General features: G+C 46.3%; 1 protein-coding gene across 1 annotated transcript in view; it reads left to right on the top strand.

The window, feature by feature from the left end:
- LOC129324781 (kinesin-like protein KIF28) overlaps positions 1–22,856 on the top strand; it is a 103,107-nt gene that overhangs the window by 15,828 nt on the left and 64,423 nt on the right. Inside the window, exons 5-7 of the mRNA XM_054972180.1 lie at positions 3,913–4,137; positions 16,175–16,329; positions 19,614–19,725. Of these exons, the coding sequence (XP_054828155.1) occupies positions 3,913–4,137; positions 16,175–16,329; positions 19,614–19,725 (492 nt within the window). The remainder of the gene's footprint in view (positions 1–3,912; positions 4,138–16,174; positions 16,330–19,613; positions 19,726–22,856) is intronic.

Below are 22,856 nucleotides of genomic sequence, written 5' to 3'. Positions count from 1 at the left end.
CTCCTTCCCTTCAAACTCGCCCTCTTTCCAGCTGGTTGGAGGAAGGGGGGTGAGTTTAAAGGGAAGAAGGTTCCCCACACTGCTTGCGGGGCCGTGAACCTCCTTCCCTTCAAACTCGCCCTCTTTCCAGCTGGTTGGAGGAAGGGGGGTGAATTTAAAGGGAAGAAGGTTCCCCACACTGCTTGCGGTGCCGTGAACCTCCTTCCCTTCAAACTCGCCCTCTTTCCAGCTGGTTGGAGGAAGGGGGGTGAGTTTAAAGGGAAGAAGGTTCCCCACACTGCTTGCGGGGCCGTGAACCTCCTTCCCTTCAAACTCGCCCTCTTTCCAGCTGGTTGGAGGAAAGGGGGTGAATTTAAAGGGAAGAAGGTTCCCTGTGCTGCTTGTGGCGTGGTGAACCTCTTTCCCTTCAAACTCTCCCTCTTTCCAGCTGGCTAGTGGAAGGGGGGCAAGTTTAAAGGGAAGAAGGTTCCCCACACTGCTTGCGGTGCCGTGAACCTCCTTCCCTTCAAACTCGCCCTCTTTCCAGCTGGTTGGAGGAAGGGGGGTGAGTTTAAAGGGAAGAAGGTTCCCCACACTGCTTGCGGTGCCGTGAACCTCTTTCCCTTCAAACTCTCCCTCTTTCCAGCTGGCTAGTGGAAGGGGGGCAAGTTTAAAGGGAAGAAGGTTCCCCACACTGCTTGCGGGGCCGTGAACCTCCTTCCCTTCAAACTCTCCCTCTTTCCAGCTGGCTAGTGGAAGGGGGGCAAGTTTAAAGGGAAGAAGGTTCCCCACACTGCTTGCGGTGCCGTGAACCTCCTTCCCTTCAAACTCGCCCTCTTTCCAGCTGGTTGGAGGAAGGGGGGTGAGTTTAAAGGGAAGAAGGTTCCCCACACTGCTTGCGGTGCCGTGAACCTCCTTCCCTTCAAACTCGCCCTCTTTCCAGCTGGTTGGAGGAAGGGGGGTGAGTTTAAAGGGAAGAAGGTTCCCCACACTGCTTGCGGGGCCGTGAACCTCCTTCCCTTCAAACTCGCCCTCTTTCCAGCTGGTTGGAGGAAGGGGGGTGAGTTTAAAGGGAAGAAGGTTCCCCACACTGCTTGCGGTGCCGTGAACGTCCTTCCCTTCAAACTCGCCCTCTTTCCAGCTGGTTGGAGGAAGGGGGGTGAGTTTAAAGGGAAGAAGGTTCCCCACACTGCTTGCGGTGCCGTGAACCTCCTTCCCTTCAAACTCGCCCTCTTTCCAGCTGGTTGGAGGAAGGGGGGTGCGTTTAAAGGGAAGAAGGTTCCCCACACTGCTTGCGGTGCCGTGAACCTCCTTCCCTTCAAACTCGCCCTCTTTCCAGCTGGTTGGAGGAAGGGGGGTGAGTTTAAAGGGAAGAAGGTTCCCCACACTGCTTGCGGTGCCGTGAACCTCCTTCCCTTCAAACTCGCCCTCTTTCCAGCTGGTTGGAGGAAGGGGGGTGAGTTTAAAGGGAAGAAGGTTCCCCACACTGCTTGCGGTGCCGTGAACCTCCTTCCCTTCAAACTCGCCCTCTTTCCAGCTGGTTGGAGGAAGGGGGTGAGTTTAAAGGGAAGAAGGTTCCCCACACTGCTTGCGGGGCCGTGAACCTCCTTCCCTTCAAACTCGCCCTCTTTCCAGCTGGTTGGAGGAAGGGGGGTGAGTTTAAAGGGAAGAAGGTTCCCTGCGCTGCTTGCGGCACGGTGAACCTCCTTCCCTTCAAACTCTCCCCCTTTCCAGCTGCCCTGGGCGGCAGAACGGGGGCTGTCAGTTTGACAGATCCCGCGCCGGCTGAAGCCCATGGGCTGAAGCCCGTGCAAGGTGAGTGAAGCTGTCAGCCCCCGCTGAAGCCAGCATGGGGTCTGTCAAACTGACAGCCCCCTTTCTCCTTCCGCCCTGGGCAGCTGGAGAACAGGGGCTGACAGCTTCACTCACCCCGCACTAGCTTTAGCCCATGTGCTGAACCCAGCGTGAGTGAAGCTGACAGCCCCATTCTCCTGCCAACGGGGCTGTCAGCTTCACACACTCTGCACCGGCTTCAGCCAATGGGCTGAAGCCAGCTTAGTGTGTATGATAGTGACAGCCCCGTTCTCCTGCTACTGCAAGCAGCAGGAGAAGGAGGCTGTCTGTTTCAAATGCTCGGCGTCAGCTTCAGCAGCCAGCACCGGACATTTACAATTCCATGAACCACAAACCACGAACCGGTTCGTGACCTGGGGAAAGGTCTTGGAAGTTCGTGGTTTCTGGTTTGTGGAATGCGATGAACCACAAATCACGTGGTTCATTTTTTTTTCCAGTTCATGCCCATGTCTAATGGCGACCTTGTAGAGTTTTTGAGGCAAGAGACATTCAGAGATGGTTTGCCATTGCCTGCCTCTGCTTAGTGATCCTGGACCTCCTTGGTGGTCCCTCAACCAAGTACCAAGTCAGTTACCTCCTGAGATCTGATGAGACTGGCGTAACCTGGGCTATTCAGATAAGAGCTCACAAGGACATTAACATGGTCTTATCTTGAGCTACAAACATTAAATGATGAGAACTGAGCATCTATGAGTGCTGTGATGTTATGCAACATGAACCGCTGCAGAGAAGCCATTGGAATTGCCTAGGCCCTGGGTGTGAAATAGTTATTTTATTTTTCAGGGGTTAATGCCCTTCTGACTCTTGAAAAATAAAATCACTGTTCCACACCTAGGGCCTAGGCCATTCCAGTGGCTTCTCTACATCTTATGTCATGTGACATCACAGCAATCATACATGCTCGGTTCTTATCACTTATTGTTCATAGTTGAAGACCATGTTTGATTGTTTGTTTTTCTTATACCAGTGTTAAGGCAGATCTATATACAGGGTTGTATTGGTCATCTTATGCTACCACTATCGCAGACGAAGAAGTTCCAGTCTAACAGCACTTGGAAAGGAACCAAAGCAATAACCACACATTGTTAGATATTGCACTATATTCCACTATAGCAATCATTCACAACTAGATTTTCCTGTGTGGACAAGTCAATCCAGTTACAAAGAATTTGCTGTAGTGCAGATAATGCAATATCCAACCATATGTGAATGCAGTTCAGGTCAAACCAAGCTGTCCAGTGTTCATTCTTCAAATATTGCCACAGAGTTCATTTATGTAAGTAAAACAATGTTTCTTTTATCTGCTTTTTTCATCCTACTGAGGCTACTGTCAGGTGGGTAGCAGCAGGCTGTTAGTCTCGCTATACTAGGCATCAGTAATGCATACCAATTAAAAGGAAAGTTAAAACCAGAAATATATGTATTTAAAATAGAGGTTGAACAGTAATATCTCTGATATAACTATAAAAGATAGTATGTTAATAAATGCATAGGTTGGGAAGCCAAACTATCATTTGTTGGGGAAATTGTGTTTCAGATTAGAAATTCCTCCAAACTTCCTTTACTTTTGACCAGCCTGTTTTTAGTAAACAATGAAAAAGAAGAGAGGGCTGCACCAAGGCAAAATGAAGAAGGAACAGCGAAAAGTGCACCTACAGATTAGACATTAGAAGGAATTCTGGAGATCCCCCTGATGATGGTGATGCAAAACGCATAGGGGTTTCTTACAATTAAAGAATTCTTCCTTTTGCACTGCTTGCTGTTCCTTCTTCATTCAGCCTGTTTTTACAAATTGGGTGACTATTATAAAAAATTAAATGGGCTTATATACTAGTTATGCATACTGAAATTGAAAATACCTTCGTATAAAGTGGCGATTGAGAACTGGGTAACATTGCCGTATGAAGGATAAAAAGTAACTACAACAAATGCTTCTTTAAATATACTGTTGTTGTTTTAAAATTTAATCCTTGATATATTTACAAGTGAGTTTCTAAACTTAGTTGAGAATTTTCTTCTCCCCAATCCCTTCTTTATTTCCATTAAAATGTATCTATGAAACTTGATCTGCAATCCAAGGTAATAGATTTACTATCTAAAATCAAGAAACCGGGTGGACTCAAGGTAAGGGAAGATCAGCAGCAAGGCTTCTACGTGGATGGCTTGAAGCTGGTGCCTTGTGATAGTTATGCACAAATTGAGAGGCTAATGGAACAAGGGATCAAAATAAGAACCACTGCATCCACCAGCATGAACGCCACCAGCAGTCGCTCTCACATGGTCATCACCATCCAGTTCAAACAGGTAGAGTACCAAGATGCAACGTGGTGACCACTTTGCAATCTTTGTCAATTACATGTAGAGAATTAGAATCTGAATGCATGAAATTCTGTGAGACACAATATTCCCATAAATATGCTGCGGAGCACAAAAATGGAATGATTTCTAGGCACATGCAGCAAAGGACTGTGAAATACATACATTTGATTTCATTAGTTAGTTATATTTGTACTCTCCCTTTCCTCTTAGCTCAGGGCGACAAGGTTTTAGGAAGTTTTAACTGTTTTATCTGCTTTACTTATGTTTTAATTGCCTGCTTTAAATGTGTGCTTTAATTAGTTTACCTGTAAGAATATTTTTGTATTTATGGTTGTCGCCCACCTGTAGCCTAAATAAATAAGATGTGAGGGCTGTCACACTTTCTTAGGGCATAGAGCCAAATCTGTGTACCTGCCTGCGTCTCCTGTGCTGCTCTGCTACCTGATCCTCAACTCTGTAGACTATAGTAAATGTAGACTGTATGTCTATACAGGGGTCTATTGTAGGGAATAAAGTTTCATTATTGCATATTTTGGTCTGTGGCACATTTGCCAAACTGGTTGGCCTTCAGTGGCTGAGACAGTAAGCCTCACAACAATCCATACAGTAAAGCAAAAGGGAGGGGGAAATACTTTCGAAAAGCAAGCAGGAGATTCCAAAAATTACAAAACAATGTTGGTAACTTTGCAGTATTGTTGTTTACAGTGTTAGGACTGCAATTTGGGATATGATTTTATGTTCTGATACTGGATTGTAATTTATTTTCAAGTGTGAACCTACAGTTTTTTCTGTGCGTTTATGAATAATGCCCATATTCTTATAATAGTAATGGGGGCACCTCTTCTCATCACAAAAAGGGACAGGTGTCCTGCCTCTTTTTAGGACCTACGCTCTGCCCCTTTTTGCCCTGGGAAGCATTACCTCATGACAGGGAGAGACCCCTGACCCACATGACCCTGAAAAGGGCATGGTCGTGCAACCCCTCTGTGACCTCATCTCGCCGCCCTGGACAAATAGGAAGGGGTTTGAGTTTGTGGGGTGCTAGGGTGGAAAGCTGAGAGTCACTGTGCACCCCTGCTTCCTAAGGGGGTCCTGTGAAACCTTTATGTGCTCATCATGACTTCCTGTCCCATGGAGGAGTTTCCAGATGTTGTTCAAATATGCCGATGAATGTGTGGGTGGCTGAGGAGCTGAAACTTTAAATAGAGGAGCCACTTTGTGATCTCCAGGTTTTGTGATGCTGTTGGAGCTTTTGCAAGGTGGAAAACATCCTGGCAAACTCTCTTGAAATGGTGGAACCATTGGTACTGGTGAAGCCAAAAGCAGTCAAAAGAATATATGTTAAGAAGTCCTAAAGAGGGAATACAGGCATCAGTGTTGCAAAGCGGCTCTTTGGCTCACTGGAGGGGACAGGCTTGGATTATCAGGTTGATCCTAATTTGAGCAAAAGGTGCAACCCCAAGGGAGGCCTTTCCCCAACCTCACACACAGCAATTATAATAGAGGTATGTTTACTCTAGTTGTACAATGTTTATCCAAGTACATGTTCGCAAAGTGTAAAGTAAACGTCTAATTGTCTTTTTGTCCATTTCTCTAGAAATGTTGTCATTCAGACACCCCTGGGGCAATATGGCCTTTGAATGACACCATAGATATTTTGAACTGAACATTCTTAAAGATGATGTGAACCGTAAAAATAGGAGGTCTGCAATGAATGAAGTGGTCAAAGCTGTTATGTATTCAGTTTTGAACCACTGCTTCAAAGAGACAATGTTCTTGAAATGCCACAGCTATGTAGAAGATGCCTCTGGCTAAGGGAGTTCATGAATGCTTGACATGGCTAGGCGAACTCTGTTACCAGAACTTGAAATATATATGGGCTAAACTATCTATGGGGGCTATGTTGTATGTTATAACAATGTTAGCCTGTTCATTATTTCAAAATGAACCAAGGTCATATTATACAGTTTTGGAGGCATATAGATGGGGATCGTTTTGCTGATAATGTGCAAGAAGCCCTAAATGGACTGTTGTAGAACTGTAAGAAATGATATGTGGATCTTGCTAAAAAAATTATTCAAAATAACTTTCCTTAACATCAATCTTTTCTCAACTTTTGTGATATATGCACACCACTGTTAGGAATCAGAATCTTGTGGTTATATATTGCCAGATTTCAGTATTTAAAAAAATTGCTTTTAACTCGTCGGAGTCACTTGTTTAAAGTAGGGGCTTTCAGAGGGACTTTATTTAAAATTAGTAGCACTGATGTGTGCCTGGTTCCACAAAGGCATACAAATGTTCTTAAAATGTGCTGATTCCCAGTGTTACAGAATGATGGAAAGCAGTGTATTGTTCTTCAAAGATTCATTTCTCAGCTATTGTGATGTGGCCATTATTGAAAAAAAATTGTATAGTAGTCATCTATATTTGCAAGATTTCAATATAAAATTAAAAAGCTGCTTTTAATTTCTTTAAATGAGTGACTTTTTAAAACTGGGACTTTCAGATGGCCAGGACAGATTGGATAACACTATTCAGAAGTGTGAGATCCTGGAATAAACATGCTTCCTGCCACAGTTGTAAAAACTGGACAGGGTAGATATCACAACCCATGCCAGGGGGTCTGCTGGGGTCAATCAGAGATAGCCCCTCTGCAGCGCTGTAGAATACTTGACAAAAATTGCACCCTTGTAAAAAAATGAAAACTTGGAAGTTTTAAAAGTTTAAAATTCAAAAATACTACCAGCATGCAGTGAGAAGATTTGTGGGCTTTTAGCTTAAAAGAGGAGAAGGCTTACAGCAGAAAATGATTTTCCTGAAAGAACTCGCTGTTTTTTTCTGCCATGCTGTGCACTGATTTGGAGTACTGGACACTGTCTAGGTAAAGCCATGTATACATGCCTGGCCTAAGCACCTTGGTTCAGGCTCGTAAGTTCTCACAAGCCCAGTTCTGGCTTGCCATCCTGGGAATGGAATGAACAGGCTCCTTAATTAATTGCACCTGCAGCCTGTTGTGCCAGGCTAAGATGTCCTTGGGTGGAAGGGAGTCTCAAGGCTCGGGATGCCTCCCTGCTTTCTTAGGCCTAGCAACACTGATATTAAAGTGTGCCCTGATTGGCTGACAGTCGTAGAAAAGATGGCAACCCGCTGCACTCTGTAACATGTATGCACACGTACCCTCTCACTTGAACACCTGGTTTGACCATTCCATTGCTACTTTTATTCCATCAGCATGTGAGAGACTGCTCCATGTCAGGCCTACAATGATCAGAACTGCCTGGCATGGTTATGGACTTTGTTTGTGAGTATGAGCAATTTGAAGCTACTTCAGAGAAAAGTAAGCTAGCAAGCTTTCATGTCTAGTCAGATAGTTTTAGCTAAGAATTAGGTAAGCTGTTGTTATTTTACTGCCTTTTGCTTGTGCCTCATAGAGTGGTTCCTGACCTGCATACACTCCTCTGCATACACTTTTATTTAAGCCTGTGAGTTTCTGACCACTTGTGTGCAAGTTCACCCAGAAAACGAACCCGGAGACTGGGAAGTCTCAAACAAACTAGACTTCAACACTCCAGAGGGCTACTAGGGGTTCTGAGTGGATGTCTTCAGTGCTTAGAAATGGTAGTTGAAGGTTGAACTGTCTAGATAGGCACCCACGTGGCTCCACACTATGCCAACATTTTCATGGTGGAGCTAGAACAGTGTTTTCTGAACTCCTACCCTTTACTTGAGATTCATTAATGACATTCTTATTGTCTGGACCCATGGCAAAAAAGCCCTTGGGGAATTTCACCAGACTTTCTACAACTTCCACCCCACCTTTAATCTAACTGAGAATCACTGTACACAAGAAATAAACTTCCTGGGCACCATAGTACAGATACACAAGGGGCTCATAAGTAGAGATGGGCACAAACCGCATTACGAACTTCAAAAGCCCACGAAAATGGCGATCACGCAATCACGATCCAGCGGTTCGTGATTGGCCACAGCCAACAAACCAGCGTTCAGAAGAAGCCTGGTTCGGTGCATTCGGCCGCGATTTGGGAAGGCAGACACTCAGGCGCCAGCAATCAATTCCCCTGGCAACGGAGCCGGGGGAATGCCTGAACTCTGTCTGCGCTCCTTCTGTCACCCTGGAAACCCGAATGGAAGCCCAGCTTACCTTAATCAGCAGGTCTTCCTTCCAACCACAGAGCTGCAAAGCAGTTACAAGTTGGGAGAAGACACACAGGGGAGGGAGGGGGAGGGGGTGTCCTGTAGCCATGGGCACTCCAATCTCATCCCTGCAAACCCTGATAGGCAGCTCTGACGGCCAAACACAGACCTCCGTTGCTCAATGGGACCTATGCTTATAAATAGCCGTGGGCTTCCGGGCAGGGTTTCACATTCAGCGAACAGTGGAGTGGGACAGAACTCTTGCTTGCCACTTGCTAGCCTTTGGGGAGAGAGACTGAGAGTATAATTCAGCTTGGATTTGGGGGATAGGGATCTATCTCCTCTGGTTCCAGGGCTGCTGCCTGGCTTTGGGGCCAAGCTCAGTGGGCACCTCGGCTGATCAGTGCCTGATCGGGTCAGGTCTGTGCAAGTGGTGTGCTAGGGCTCTAGTCCCTCCTTCCCTCTGGTGCCAGGGCTGCTGCCAGGCCCTGGGGCCAAGCTCGGTGGGCACCTTGGCTGAGGGCTCACATAAGTCCCTGATCTGTTCAGGTCTGTGGGAGTGGCGGGCTAGGGCTCTAGTCCCTCCCTCCCTCTGGTGCCAGGGCTGCTGCCAGGCCCTGGAGCCAAGCTTGGTGGGCACCTCAGCTGAGGGTTCACAGTGTCATCTCTGTTCTTCTTCTCAATTGTTGTTTGCTGGCACGATGAGGCTTCGGGTGGGGGACAAGAGTGGTCGCGGAGGGAAGTGCAGAGATTGTCCCGGTTGCAGCACGGGAAGCAGTGCTGTGCAGGACTCTAGAGCAGCAGAGACTCCCGCTCCCCAAAAATCACCAGTTGCGGCTGTGGAGGAGGCTGAAGAGGTCTTGCCGGTGGCAGAAGAGGAACTCCTGAAAATTTTTAGGGAGGCGGAGGCAGAGGGATCCTTAGAGGAATGGTTGGGGTTCGAGGAAACATCCAGCCCGTCCCCATCCCAAACTACCGGTGGTGCTGTCCCTGCCTGCAGTCCACCCATCACGCTGACTTCCATTGCCAGCTCTATGGCATATCCAGCAGCAACCCTTCATCCTCCCTCCCCTGGAACCGTTAGTGGGCCATGGTTCAACCTCAATGTTTGGAGGCACTTTTGGTCCCTTCTTACTGATCCCCGTGTGGTGCGGTGCTGTGTGTGTGAGGGCCTGGGGTGCAGGGGCAATGACCCGAAGCACCTGTCATCGACGGTCCTGAAGAGGCACCTGAAGAGGCACCACCTGAGCCTGTGGTCTCCGTCCTCAGCCAGTGTAACATCCATCTGGGGGGAGACCGAGAGCCACCAGCTCGTCTGATCCGGGATTGATGGGAGCGTCTCCAGAATGCACCCCAAGCAAGAAGCCTTGCCTCGAGGGTGCAGCTGGTGGAAGAGGAAGGGTCAGGCAGGCTGCCCTGGGGGAAGTTGTTCCATCATGGTCGGGGGTGGCTCCGCTGAAAAGGGTGAGGTCAAGGGCTCAGGAGGTGGGCGTTCGTGTGGTGGCACAGACGATTGCCCTGCAAGGCTTCCCCCTATCGATCGTGGAGGGTGTGGGCTTCCAACTGCAGCTCCAGCACTTTGCCCCATGGTTCTCCATGCCGTCACGGAGCACCATTGGGCATCGAGTCATGCCCGCCCTGTACAAGGCAGTGCAAGACATGGTGCACAGAGACCTGTTGGCAGCCGAAGGCAGAACAGTGCACTTCACGGCTGACCTGTGGAGCAGCTGCCATCACGGGTACCTTGCCATCACCGCCCACTGGTGGCAACCAGAGGACCTCTGCCTCCCCAGACCAATATCTGGCAGCCATAAAAAGGTGCCCAGCTTGACTCCGGGCTACAGGGCGGTTCTTCTTCAGGCCCGGGGGATGGACAAGGTCCACACAGGGAAGAACATCGCCGCCATCGTAAAGGTGGCTCTGAGGGAGTGGATGTCCGAGGTGGAAGGGTTTGTTCGTGGCTTCATGGTAACGGACGCAGGAGCCAACATGTTGGCAGCCCTGAAAGAGGCATCCCTCCCAGGCCTGGTGTTCATGGCGCACAAGCTGCACCTTGTGATGTGGGACGTGCTCGGACTGGGGAGCAAGCCAAGGGACAGCTGGGATGAGGGAACCTTGCGGATGCGCAATTTGCTGGACAGCTGCTGTTGCATCGCTTCCCACTTCTCCCGCAGCATAAACTCTTCCCGCGAGCTGTTCCGGAGGCAGGGGACCCCAAGCACCAACTCTTTCAGGACCTGCCCACCCGCTGGAACTCCACCTACGACATGATATGTCATCTGGTGGAGCAGAAGGGCGCGTTGGAAGACATCCTTTCCTCTTCGGATGTGCTGAGGAGGGGAGGGGAGTTGAGCCTCAGCTCCATGAACAGGAGAGTCCTTGCCCAGATGTCCTGGATCCTGAAACCCTTCAAGGATGCCACCGAGCTCTTGTGCTCCTACCAGGCCAGCCTGGGTCAGGTCCTCCCTCTGATCCACGCTCTCGGCCAGTTTCTGGCCCAGGAGCTCCAGGAAGGGCAAGAGCTGCTCCCCAGGGTCTGGGACTTTGTCCGGAGGATCCAGGCCTGTGTTGCAGAATGCCTGCATCCTCTATGCTGCAAGATACCATACCAACTGGCCTCCCTTTGTGACCCTCACCTCAAGGGCAGCATCACCACGCAGGTGGGTCAGATGCAGCACTAGAAAAAGGAGCTCCGCAGAGCGGTGCTCCATTTCCAGAGACAGAGGACAGGAGAGAAGGAACTGGGCAGCAGCAAGGGGCAGGCGGTGGAGGAGGAGGGGGAGGGGGAGGAGGTGGGAAGAGAGCCACACCAGGGAAGAGCCACCCCAACAGCCACATTTGATCTCTTGGCCTCGTCAGTGGGCTGCGTGGTTGGCCGCTGCATGGCAGGCACGTCCCTCTCAGTGGAGGACTTGGCGGGGGCCATGGTGCGCGAGTACCTTTCTGAGCCCACCGATTCCCCCCCGGGCCAACCCATTGCAGTATTGGGCGAGGAAATCTGACCGATGGCCGGACCTGTCCATCATCGCCACCAACATCCTGTTCTGCCCTCCCACCAGCGTGCAGAGCGAGTAGGTGTTCTCCCACCTGGGAGACCTCCTCCATCCCTGCCGCGCACGTCTGCACCCAGACCTGGTGGACATGTTGACGTTCATCAATGTGAACCTCAACCTACTGGGGCACCCTCCAGTGGACCTGGACCTACCCGGGGTCTGAGCCACCCTGGGGTGGTAGCCAGCCCAGCTCATCCACAGCGGGCTCAAGCCTCCCTCAGTTCTCAGAGCTGCTTCCATGGCTGGTGACCCTTTGCCCTCCTCTCCCAGACAAGTTCCTGTTCCTTCTTCACACCTCTACCTCTCTGGATCTGCTCAGATGCCTCCCAACCTCTCCTGTCTTTCCCATCCCGTCCTTTCCGGGAAGGCAGGAAGGTGTGGTGCTGCCAGCTGAGGCCATGAGGAACAATTCTGCTGCTGTTGCCGATGTGAGAGTGGCACCGCATGGTACTCCCCCTTCCACGGCACCTGGTGTCCCCTCTGAGCAGGGGGGAATGGGTCCCTCCCACCCTTTCCACGAAGGCAGGAAGGTGGGTGCTGTCTGCTGCCACTGCTTTGGACCCCGAGGGGCAGCTCAGAAGCTTTTGCTGAGCTTGACAGGTTTGAGCTGCATGGTGCACCCCTATCCATGTGCACCTGGTGTCCTCTCCGTGCATGGGGGGAATGGGACCCACAACCAGTCACGTGTCCTTTCTGTGAAGGCAGGAAGGTGGTTGAGGTCTGCTGCTGCTGCTTTTGGGCATGAGGGGCAGCTCAGGAACTGTTGCTGGTGTTAGTGTGGCACCGCACAGTACCCCCCCCTTTCCATGGGCACCTGCTCCCCCTCTGAGCAGGGCGGAATGGGTCCCTCTCCCTCACACCCTTTCCGTGAAGGCTGGACATTGGTTGCTGTATGATGCTTTGGCTTTGGGCCACGAGGGACAGATCAACTACTGATGGTTGTTGTGGGTTTTCCGGGCTGTATTGCCGTGGTCTTGGCATTGTAGTTCCTGACGTTTCACCAGCAGCTGTGGCTGGCATCTTCAGAGGTGTAGCACCAAAAGACAGAGATCTCTCAGTGTCACAGTGTGGAAAAGATGTCGGCAGGTCATTTGTATCTACTCAGGAGGGGTGGGGTTGAGCTGAGTCATCCTGTAAGAGTTTCCCAGGGTGTGGAATGCTAATGGCGGGAGGCTTCATTGTATCCTGAGGAGGTTCTTTTGCATATGGATTGGTGCTTGATGTGCTAATCTTCTCTGCAGGGCTATTGTCGAGTATAGAGTGTTTTGTTAGCCTGGTGTTTTTCAGAACTGGAAACCATGCTCTGTTCATTCTTAAGGTTTCTTCTTTCCTGTTGAAGTTTTGCTTATGCTTGTGAATTTCAATGGCTTCCCTGTGCAGTCTGACAAAGTAGTTGGAAGTGTTGTCCAGTATTTTGGTGTCCTGGAATAAGATACTGTGCCCTGTTTGAGTTAGGCTATGTTCAGCCACTGCTGATTTTTCAGGTTGTCCAAGTCTGCAGTGTCTTTCATGTTCTTTTATTCTTGTCTGGATGCTACGCTTTGTGGTCCCGATGTAAACTTGTCCACAGCTGCAGGGTATACGGTATACTCCTGCAGAGGTGAGGGGGTCTCTACTGTCTTTTGCTGATCGTAGCATCTGTTGTATTTTTCGGGTGGGTCTGAATACTGCTTGAAGGTTATGCTTTTTCATAAGCTTTCCCATCTGATCAGTAATTCCTTTGATATATGGCAAAAACACTTTTCCTGTAGGAGACTGTTTTTCCTTGGTTGTTTGATTCATCCTGGGTTTGATTGCTCTTCGGATTTCATTTCTGGAGTAGCCATTTGCCTGAAGTGCGTGGTTTAGATGATTAATTTCCTCATTGAGAAAGTGCGGCTCACATATCCGTCTTGCGCGATCCACTAATGTTTTCATTATGCCTCTTTTCTGTCGGGGGTGGTGATTGGAGTTTTTGTGTAAGTACTGATCAGTGTGAGTTGGTTTCCTGTAGACCTTGTGACCTAACTGAAAGTTTGCTTTGCGGATGACCAAGGTATTCAGGAATGGGAGTTTTCCCTCGATTTCTTTCTCCATTGTGAATTGTATGTTCAGGTGGACATATATCAAAGGGTCTTCTCACTGGGAGCTGATCACTCAGGAAGATATCTAAGAAAGTCTCTCGAGCAAAGGAGCTAGTCAGTAACACCTGTGATGATAACTACAATGTGTCCATGTCACATATAATCAATCAGCAACGTTTTGCCTATGATTTATCTAAATAACATTATCAAAACCCCTGTACATGATCAGATTGACTGTGTGGGGTAGAACCTTGGCAAATAGTAGTTTGAGGGAAAGGATCGGTAAGGGACTAGGGAGGGAGCTTTTCCTTTCTAATACTTATGAGACAGAACCATTTGATCTTTTGGGTTTAAACCTCTTCATAGTAAAATACCTAAGGCTGGAAATTCTATGTCTAAGAAAGCTCTAGTGCTAAGAGGCTAAGATAAAATTAGTTAAGAAGAAGAGATATTTGAACATCCTTCTTATTAGTATAATTATATAGCCCTTTATTAAGTTTAATTTTGGAAGTAGCAGTGTGAGATGGGCTAACTGGTATTATTGTGAACTTCCTATCTGTATTATTTACTAAAACGCTTTATATAGTATGGATATATCCGATATGATATACCAAATGAAGCAAGCCATATCCAATAGACCCCTTCAGCACCTGAAACATCCATCCAGGATACAAAATCTTTAGCAAAGCATTGGTTTATTTATAGATGTGCTGTTACACTATGCGTTTCTCTATCCTCGTAGAGAATCATTGTTGATTATGTTCCTGTATCAAATAGTTGGCATTATAATGTCATGGAAAATTCTACTTTATATACCAAACATGTCTTATAAATAAAAAGGTTTTTTTTTAAAAAAAAGATCATCTGCTCAATCAGAATCACAACAGGGATCATCACAGTAATCTGTCTTAGGTCTCCTTTTTCTCAACCTCTTCCCTACAGAAGGATTTAGGTAATACTCATCTTCAGAGCTCCCTGTGTAATTCCCATTGGGAGCACTCACTGGCTCTTCATCTAGTACAGCAAACTTGATCAGAGCATCTATTGGCTATATGAATAGAAAAAAGAACAACACTTTTTAGAATTATTTCTCTAGTGACCCTACATTCTTTCACGCCCTTTTTCATACTTACATCAGGGATTAAGACTTGAATGCTGGGCTTTACAGCTTCTTTCAATGGGGCTGCCTATCCTTCTACACTTTCAGAAACATCTGAAGCCTGGTCTTCTCCCTGAGTCCTCACTATCTGTCTGGCACCCTCATCATCATCATCGGATGACTCTTCATAAGGAACTTCTTGACAATATGCTATGCGATTGCAGAATCTGCAACAGTTAGAATCAAAGTTGTTCTCCTTGACCTCCTCAGCCACCGTTGCATAGTTTAGCTCTCCTGTCTGCAAAGGAAAAACAGTTTTGTATGCTATTCTCTGTTTCCACTTTCCCCCTTCCCATATTCTTAGTACTTACATTAGAGTAGAGAGTGTGTATGCATGGCTGCATTTCTTGCTAAGGTTTGGGTACCGGGCCCATTTCCTCATACACCAGTTCCTCTTCTGGCAGAGATTCTGAGGTTTCCACGAGCAGCTCTTGGTCATCTTCCTGTACAGGATCCACTCTCATCTTGCAGAAGCTGAAGAAAACAGGGAGATCACAAAGCAGTTTCTCCATTTAAAGAGCTTGCTCCCCAATCACCTGCACACTCACTGGCACATTTAAGCATCATCCAGAAACTCCCTCGTGGGAGGGGAGGTTATGACAAGCATGTAGAGGTGTCACATAACCCCCTTAAGGGCCTATAGGGAGCTGAGGTGTGGGGTGCCCCCAACCTTCCACCCTAGCACCCAAAAAACGTAAAACCTCTTCCTATTGGTCCAGGGTAGTGAGATGAGCTTGTAGAGGGTTCACATAAACCCCTTATGGGCTTCTAGGTAACTGGGGTGTACAATGGCCCCCAACTTTCCACCCTAGCACCCCACAAATTCAAAGCACCTTCCTATTGGTCCAGGGCAGCAAGACAAGCTGAATCAAAGAGCCGTTTCACAACATTCTTGCCTGTATTCTTTCTGTAGGACATCTTGACATATTATATTCTTTTTACTGTTTTGGCTTCACTAGTACCAATGGTTCCACTATTTCAAGAGAGTTTGCTGGCATGTTCTCCATCTTGTAAAAGCTCCAGCAGCAGAAAACCTGGAGATCACAAAGTGGCTCCTCCATTTAAAGCTCCAGCTCCCCAACCACCCACATATTCATTGGCATATTTGAACAACATCTGGAAACTCCCCCATGGGACAGGAGGTTGTGATGAGCACGTAGAGGTGCCACAGGACCCCTTTAGGAAGCAGGGGTGTGGGGGTGTCCTCAACTTTCCACTCTAGCACCCAACAAACTCAAAACACATTCCTACTTGTCCAGAGCAGCAATATGAACTCATAGAAGGGTCACATGACCATGCCCTTCTCAGGTTCATGGGGAGTCAGAGGTCACTCCCTGTCACATGGGGTAGTGCTTCCTAGGGCAAAAGGGGGCAGGGCATCTATCACTTTTTGTGATGACAAGAAGTGCTCCCCTATTACTACTATTATCACTGGTGCTTGTTCATTTATAATCAACATGTTTGTTAGAAATGATGAGTACAGGAACGTATGTGCACTGAAGAGTATGAAAGATTCACACGCAGGGTGTGCAAAGTTTAAGTTATAACCTTGTGCCTGTTGCTTTCCTTTCCAAATGTTATTTTTGCAGATTTTTTTGAAAGAAGATATCACCAAACAATCCATTATAAATTTGGTGGACTTGGCAGGAAGTGAGAGACAAAAATCCTCAGGATCAGAAGGAGACAGACTGAGAGAAGGGTCACGTGTAAATCTGAGTTTAACCACCTTAGGAAATGTTATCAGGTAAAATAAGACACTTGCACAAAGCGACCTATACATATTTGGGGTATTACGCTGTATAATGGCAAAGTCTCTTCTTTAAAAAAACTAGGTACACCAGTGTAGGTTCAAATTTAAATAGTAAGTCAAATACTAACATTAGTATTTAATAAACCAGTATCTAAGGCAAAGACATTTATTATTGCATTAAATGTCATGCACATTATATAAATGCACACAGAGGCCCACAACATAATGTTGCAAATTATATTATGGTGATGGGGGTGGGGGTGGGGGGAGCCCCAGAAGGTATAGCAATACTGTTATGTATTGATTTAGCTTCTGTCTGAGCTAAGGCTCCTGAAGTCTTCATTACTATTGGTTGTTTCCTGCTGGCAGCAGCCAATCAGTGCTGTAAAATGAAGACCAATCACTGTACTGTAAATAAGTTACTTTGTATATAGTTAATGCAAACTAAGGATTCTAGTTATGTGTGCCTATTGGTTGTTGCTTGAAAAAGGGGTGTGGCTTGTGTGTATATAGTTGGCTCCTGTTGAGCCTGTCTGTTTCCAGTTTTCAATAAAGCTGTTACTATGAGCTGAAATCTCAATATTTAATAAATACCAAGGAATAAGCTGGTCCCAGGGTGGTGGGGACTGTGAGGGGAAGGGAATTTACAGGAAGGCAGAATCCCATTTATACTGGCTTTGCTTCCCCCCACCATCCACCCTTGTCTGTTTCTCTTTTTCTCCTCTCACTCACCATTGCCTGTTTCTCTTCCCCGCTGCCATCTGGTTCCTGTTACACTGCCTCTTACCCATTTTTTTCCTGTTACACTTGCAGCACACTCCAACCCAAGCTGTCCCTGTTATCCTTTTCCTTGGTACTCTGCCTTCACCTAACTTTTTCACGTTACCTTTTCACTGTTCCCACCCAACTATTCCCTATCACCCTTCTCTCCCTCACCTACCTACCATTCCCTGTTACTTCCTCCTCCACTCATCGATCAGGGCTACTTGGCTATTAGTATATAAGATGTGAAATCTTCCATCCTGGAGATGCAACAGATGAAAACTCTTTCAGCCAAAAGCTCAAAAGCAAGTATGTCTTTTTCTTATTTACAAAGATCAAGCAATATAAGAAAAGAACAGAACTATTTGATGTTTACTATTCTAATACCTGGTGAAGAACATCCATCTTTCAATAAACTTGTTGAAATATTTACCATACTTGTATTTTATTATATGTCAGATTAGTCAAGAACGCAGTTACCCAAATCCTGTACAACCAGTGAAATAGATGGAAACTCCACTTTCCCCCCAAATTCAGCAATATATCAACAGGATGCTACTAATAAATTGATAGTTTCAGGTGGTAGCTAGATTGGTCTGCAGTCGAAGAGGCAGATCCAATAGCACTTTACAGACCAGCCAGATTTCCAAGGTATGAGCTTTCGGGAATCAAAGGGGGTTTGACTCTTGAAAGCTCATACCTTGGAAATCTAGTTAGTCTTTAAGGTACTGTTGGACCCAGATCTTACTAATAAATTGAAAATCACTTCTATATCTACATTTTCAGCCAATGCTTTCAGGCAATATAAAAAACAGCTTTCAGACTTCATATCATGTCCTGACTTAAATTTACTACTTGTAATCACAATGTCTGAATGTGACAGGTTGGTTTTGAGATATAAATCTTCCTCTCAGTTACATAATGTTCTTAGGGTAGCAAGTATAAAGGCTTTGGGTTGTTGCTGTGATGTAGGTTTTGTATTGAACGTGAAGAGTTCAAAGATCACTGAAGCAGGAGTGTTATGACCTGTACTTTCTTTGGGGTAGATTTTTCTTTTAATCTTCCCCTTACACCCTCTGGGTAGTTTACTGCCAACAGGAAAATATTATTCAAAAATATTTTATTCAAGTTTCCGCTTTGGTAACGTGTTTAAGTGTCAGGCTCCTTCGTGGTTCTATGTGGCCCTGAGGATATGAATGGGATATAGCAATGACAGCTACACTGGGATATAACAAAACAAAATACATTTTTATTTTTCAAGAAGCGTATTGGTTTCATAAAAGTAGTTCTTGGTTCTTAAAGTTACTTCATTTACTCTCATTCACACAGCTGGCCTCTCTTTCCCTGACTGAGTGTCCTTTCACAAACATGCTCAGTTCAGGTTCCACACAGGTTATATTTCTGTCATAAATACTTCAGTATACTCAGGCAGCACACAGCTAGCCTGCTTTCTTCTGACTCCAACCTTTCTCCCTGCACCGTCAGTCTCAAACTGCATTCACTCCGCCCACACTCTCAGTCATCAACCAATCATATCACTCACTCTTCCCTCTCTCACCCCCACTCTTCATCTAGCTCAAACCAAGCATTTAAAGACACATGCACACATTTACTTGAAATCATTACAAGGAGGTTTAATAAAACAAAGATTTATTTAAGTACAGAGTATGTGGTGAATTCTCATTAAAGTTATGTGGTTTGCTCATCACCAGAGACTGGCTTCACAACATTATCGATCTCCCAGAGCTAGAATTAAACTACTCTGCCCACTACTAGGCAGAGCTATACAGGAAATTGTCTGCCCTCCTTTCTGAGGCAGTTTCCAACTTCCCTGTCAGCACTCTCCCCAAGGCAGAACAAATCCCACCTCTTTTTCCTGTGTTTATATTTCCCTCCTCACATCCCCCCTGTAAAAGGTCACTGGATATTGTAATAGCACTCCCATAAGTTCAGATGTGAAACAGCTGCTTTTCCTCTCAGGGGCAGGACAGCCTCTTTCTGTCACAATGAATAACAGGGTATTCCCCTGAAATATGGAACAAATCTGCCCATGGCTACTGGCATCTTCAACCTGTGTGTATATGGGTCCTGCAATATATGTTAACATGTAGAGAGTTTAAATATCACTAGAACATGATCTTAAATAAGTTCTGTTTCATCTCTACTAAAGCAAGCAGATCCTTCATCTAAAGGTCAGGACCATATATGTAGTCATGGTTGTCATAATATATGACATGCATTTTTACTAACTTCTTGTTAGTTAATTTTCTGAGTGCAGATAATAGTTTGAGCCACCAAACCAAGCTTTTAAAGGTCTGCCACTTTAAAAAAGATTTTAAAACAATGCACCTCTACCCACCAATAATTTCAAGTAGCTGCTCCTCAAATCAATAGTTTTAAAGACTGTCATATGTCCTGTAAACAGATTTTAATGTGCATTGTGGTTTTGAGACATACTGAATTAAAAGTATATATCTCGCTCATTTGATTTTTGCTCACATTTATTCCTCTTCTAGTGCTCTGGCTGAGGCTGCTGTGGGAAAGAAAGTATTACATGTCCCATATAGAGATTCCGTTCTTACAAAACTCTTGCAGTCTGCTTTGGGAGGAAACAGCAGAACTATTATGGTAAGACTGAAAAAGAGTTTTTTTTCTGATGCAAAGAAATCAGAGAGAGAGAGAGAGAGAGAGAGAGAGAGGGAGAGAGAGAGAGAGAGAATAAAGTAACCTTGAATTTGAGTGGTAGTGAAATGAATGAATATCAAATTCAGGAAAGACTCCTGTGATGTTTTGAATGTTTACATTAAAATCTTTGACACAAATATATGTTTTAGTTCTGCAGCTGCATCTAAGGTTGCTAGGTCCCTCTACCCTCCTGTCGGAAGGGTAGAGTCCCTGGCACTTACCTTGTGCCGAGCACGAGGTTCTTCTTTGCATGTGGGCAAAGATGATGTGATGATGTCACTTCTAGAAGTGCCATCACTGTGCTGGCCGCACAAGTGCTCCAGCGCTCTGCATGGGGCCTATTTGGCCCATTTGGGGCCCAAATCGGCCCCCAAAAAAGTGCAGGAACACTTCTGTGGGTGCCACAACAATGTCACTTCCAGAAGTGCCGTCACCACGCCTGATGAAAGCATGTGCACGGTGCGTGTTCTTGAGGTGCCTGCTAGTGGCAGGAAACCTCTGGGAGCTTGCCACCTCCCACTGATCGCTGGGTGATTGGCAGATGAGGGGGCAAATCCCCGGGATTTTACCTGCCACCGGCGGGCACCTGGGAACCCTAGCTGCATCTAACATGGTGTATATTGGTCTACTTTCTCTTTATTTTGGTGCATTAGAAGAGTAAATAGTATTGACAACTCTAGAAAAATCATGGATAATGAACTGTAACTATCTGACTAAAGTAGGCTTTACTAATGTAGTACCTGTGGGTACCATGGTACTTGCCACTACTTTCACCAGTGCCCACTGAATTTATAATAAATTGAGTGAGGCTATTGTAAGGAAGGGATTGTTCATCTTCATGGCTTCTGTACAGTCCCACATCATGGAACTACCCAGGCCCAGCACGGAGAAGATTTCCAGAGCTTTCTAGAAGACTAGGAGTGCCCTTCCTCTCTTTGGCACTTTCCTGCCAAAAACATCACATGACCAGAAGGAGGGGTGCTATTCTCTCAGTTCTCTTTTTGCTGCCACAGATAAAGGATCTTCATTGCTGTTCTCTGTTTTTCCTTCACCTCATCCTTGAGGCTGACAAGAGATATTTCATTAAAAAAATGAGTCATCAATAGACATTCTAGTGAAAAATACAATTACATTTAAAGAAGAAAGGTTTCTGTCTTTGTCTTCGTCATTACAGCTCAAGAGAGTCTTCTTCAAGATGGTGGAAAATGCCAGTCTGATCAAAGGCACCTGGTCCCTCCCTGGCACCCTTGAGTACCAAGGGCTAAGTCCAGGGGTTTGGCTTGTCAGAGCCTCCTCACAATGGCTTCTTCTCCAAGGCTGTGGCTTCATGCCAGTCTGATTACTTCCCTGTCATCCTTGAGTACAAGGGCTGTACAGAGGTGTGACCTATCAGAGCTCTTCCTTCAAGGCTGCAGCTGTACACCAGCCTGATTAAACGAAACTGCCTCCTCAGTTCTGAGAGGAGAAGCCGGGAAATGTGGCCTGACACCACCCTTGGTTTCAAGACTCATTCCCATATGCTTTGCCTGCATGTCTGCCTGATAAAGGGCCCTCCACTCCCTTGGCTGTGTCAGCTCTGAGGGGAGACACCTGGAGATGTAACTTTGCAGATGCCTGGGATGTGAGACTGAGAAGCTTTCCCCCAAGGCCTTTGGAAATGTGCCTGCCTGACTTAAGGAATCCCTGCTCCTCCCAGGCTGTCCTTGGTTCTGAGGTGCAGTCCCTGGAGGCAGGAATTAATACAGCTGACATAGTGACATAGTACTAGCCTGGATCATCAGTGTACTGATTGGGGCTCCTCAGCTGCTTCTGTTTTATCAGAGATGATAAATCTGCACCTCTAATCCCACGGCTTTTTGAGACAGATTCCCCTCCCCCACTTTGTCTTTTCCATGCATATCCATTTTCCTACCAGAGAATAGTACTGGCTCTCCCCAGAGTTCTCAGTCTCATTGCTGTAAGATTCAGCAATCATTTAGGAATGTGCAGAGAGTCTCTTTTAGTTAACACAGAAATGAAAAAAGAACACAAAGCCTAGCTCAGGCTTTCCCTAACAGTCCTTCAGCCAGTTTACACAGACATGACTAAAACCTGAACTGGAACGAACATAAAACATGAAACTGATTCCACAGCATTACAATTGCCACGGCTAGGAGAGAGTTCCAGTCAAACTCCATTGTGCCTGAAAGTCTTATCTGCTGCCTTGGGCCCCTTTCATTCTCTTGGCCTGGCTTGCTTTGCAGGGTGGTTGTGTGGATGGAATGGAAAGGTATAAAATGTTACGGCCTCTTTGAGTACCCACTGAGGCTGAAAGGTGGGGTTTAGATAAACTCCACATCCATCTTTTTAAAGGACGTCTTATGTCTCTACTCAGAAAGGGTGCCCCCAGGACAAGAAGTCCTTGACACACAAACTTTCATTAAATTGGCTGTTGTCAAGGTTCCTATTTACAATCCTTTACCAAATTTATACTTCATTCCAGTGATCATTGTTGTTATTGTTGATGGCATGAAGATTAAATAGTACTTCATCTCTAATTCAGTCACTGTAGACTGTGAATTCTGCAAGCAGTTAGCCTGTGTGGGAAGCAGAATTCCCTTGCTGCAATTTTTCCTTTAAACTGCTAATCAGCAGATTGTTATGATTTTTTTGCCGTCCCCTTTGAAAGTAGCATGAAACATATTTTAACCCCATCCTGGGACATAAGGGGTATTGGCCAAAGTATTATGAATTGAGGCCATTGAATGTCTTTTATAGCAGATTGCATCTCTGTAGAATAAAAGCCCAGTGGCTCCCTAAAAAACTAACATTTATTTGCTGTAAGCTTTTGTGAGTTACAGCTTATTCTTTCAAATATCTGTGTGTTTCACAGCCTATAACAGTAGTGTATGTCTGTTCCTTTAATCTGGAGCTGGACTGCCTTAGTCCATGTGACAACTTTAAAAAGGGGAACCACTGAACTAAAGAATGTGAAGCCCATACACTATCTAGGAATTATAAATATTTCCCAGCACTTACTTATTTTGTAGGGTTTAAGGGGCTTCCTCAGTGCAGGTGGCTGCATGACCTCAGGA

Source organism: Eublepharis macularius, chromosome 1 (assembly GCF_028583425.1).
Source record: "Eublepharis macularius isolate TG4126 chromosome 1, MPM_Emac_v1.0, whole genome shotgun sequence".
In the NCBI taxonomy this organism is placed as follows: domain Eukaryota; kingdom Metazoa; phylum Chordata; class Lepidosauria; order Squamata; family Eublepharidae; genus Eublepharis; species Eublepharis macularius.
The sequence above is the reverse complement of the archived record's forward strand: the minus strand, read 5'-3'. Positions and strand labels throughout refer to the sequence as shown.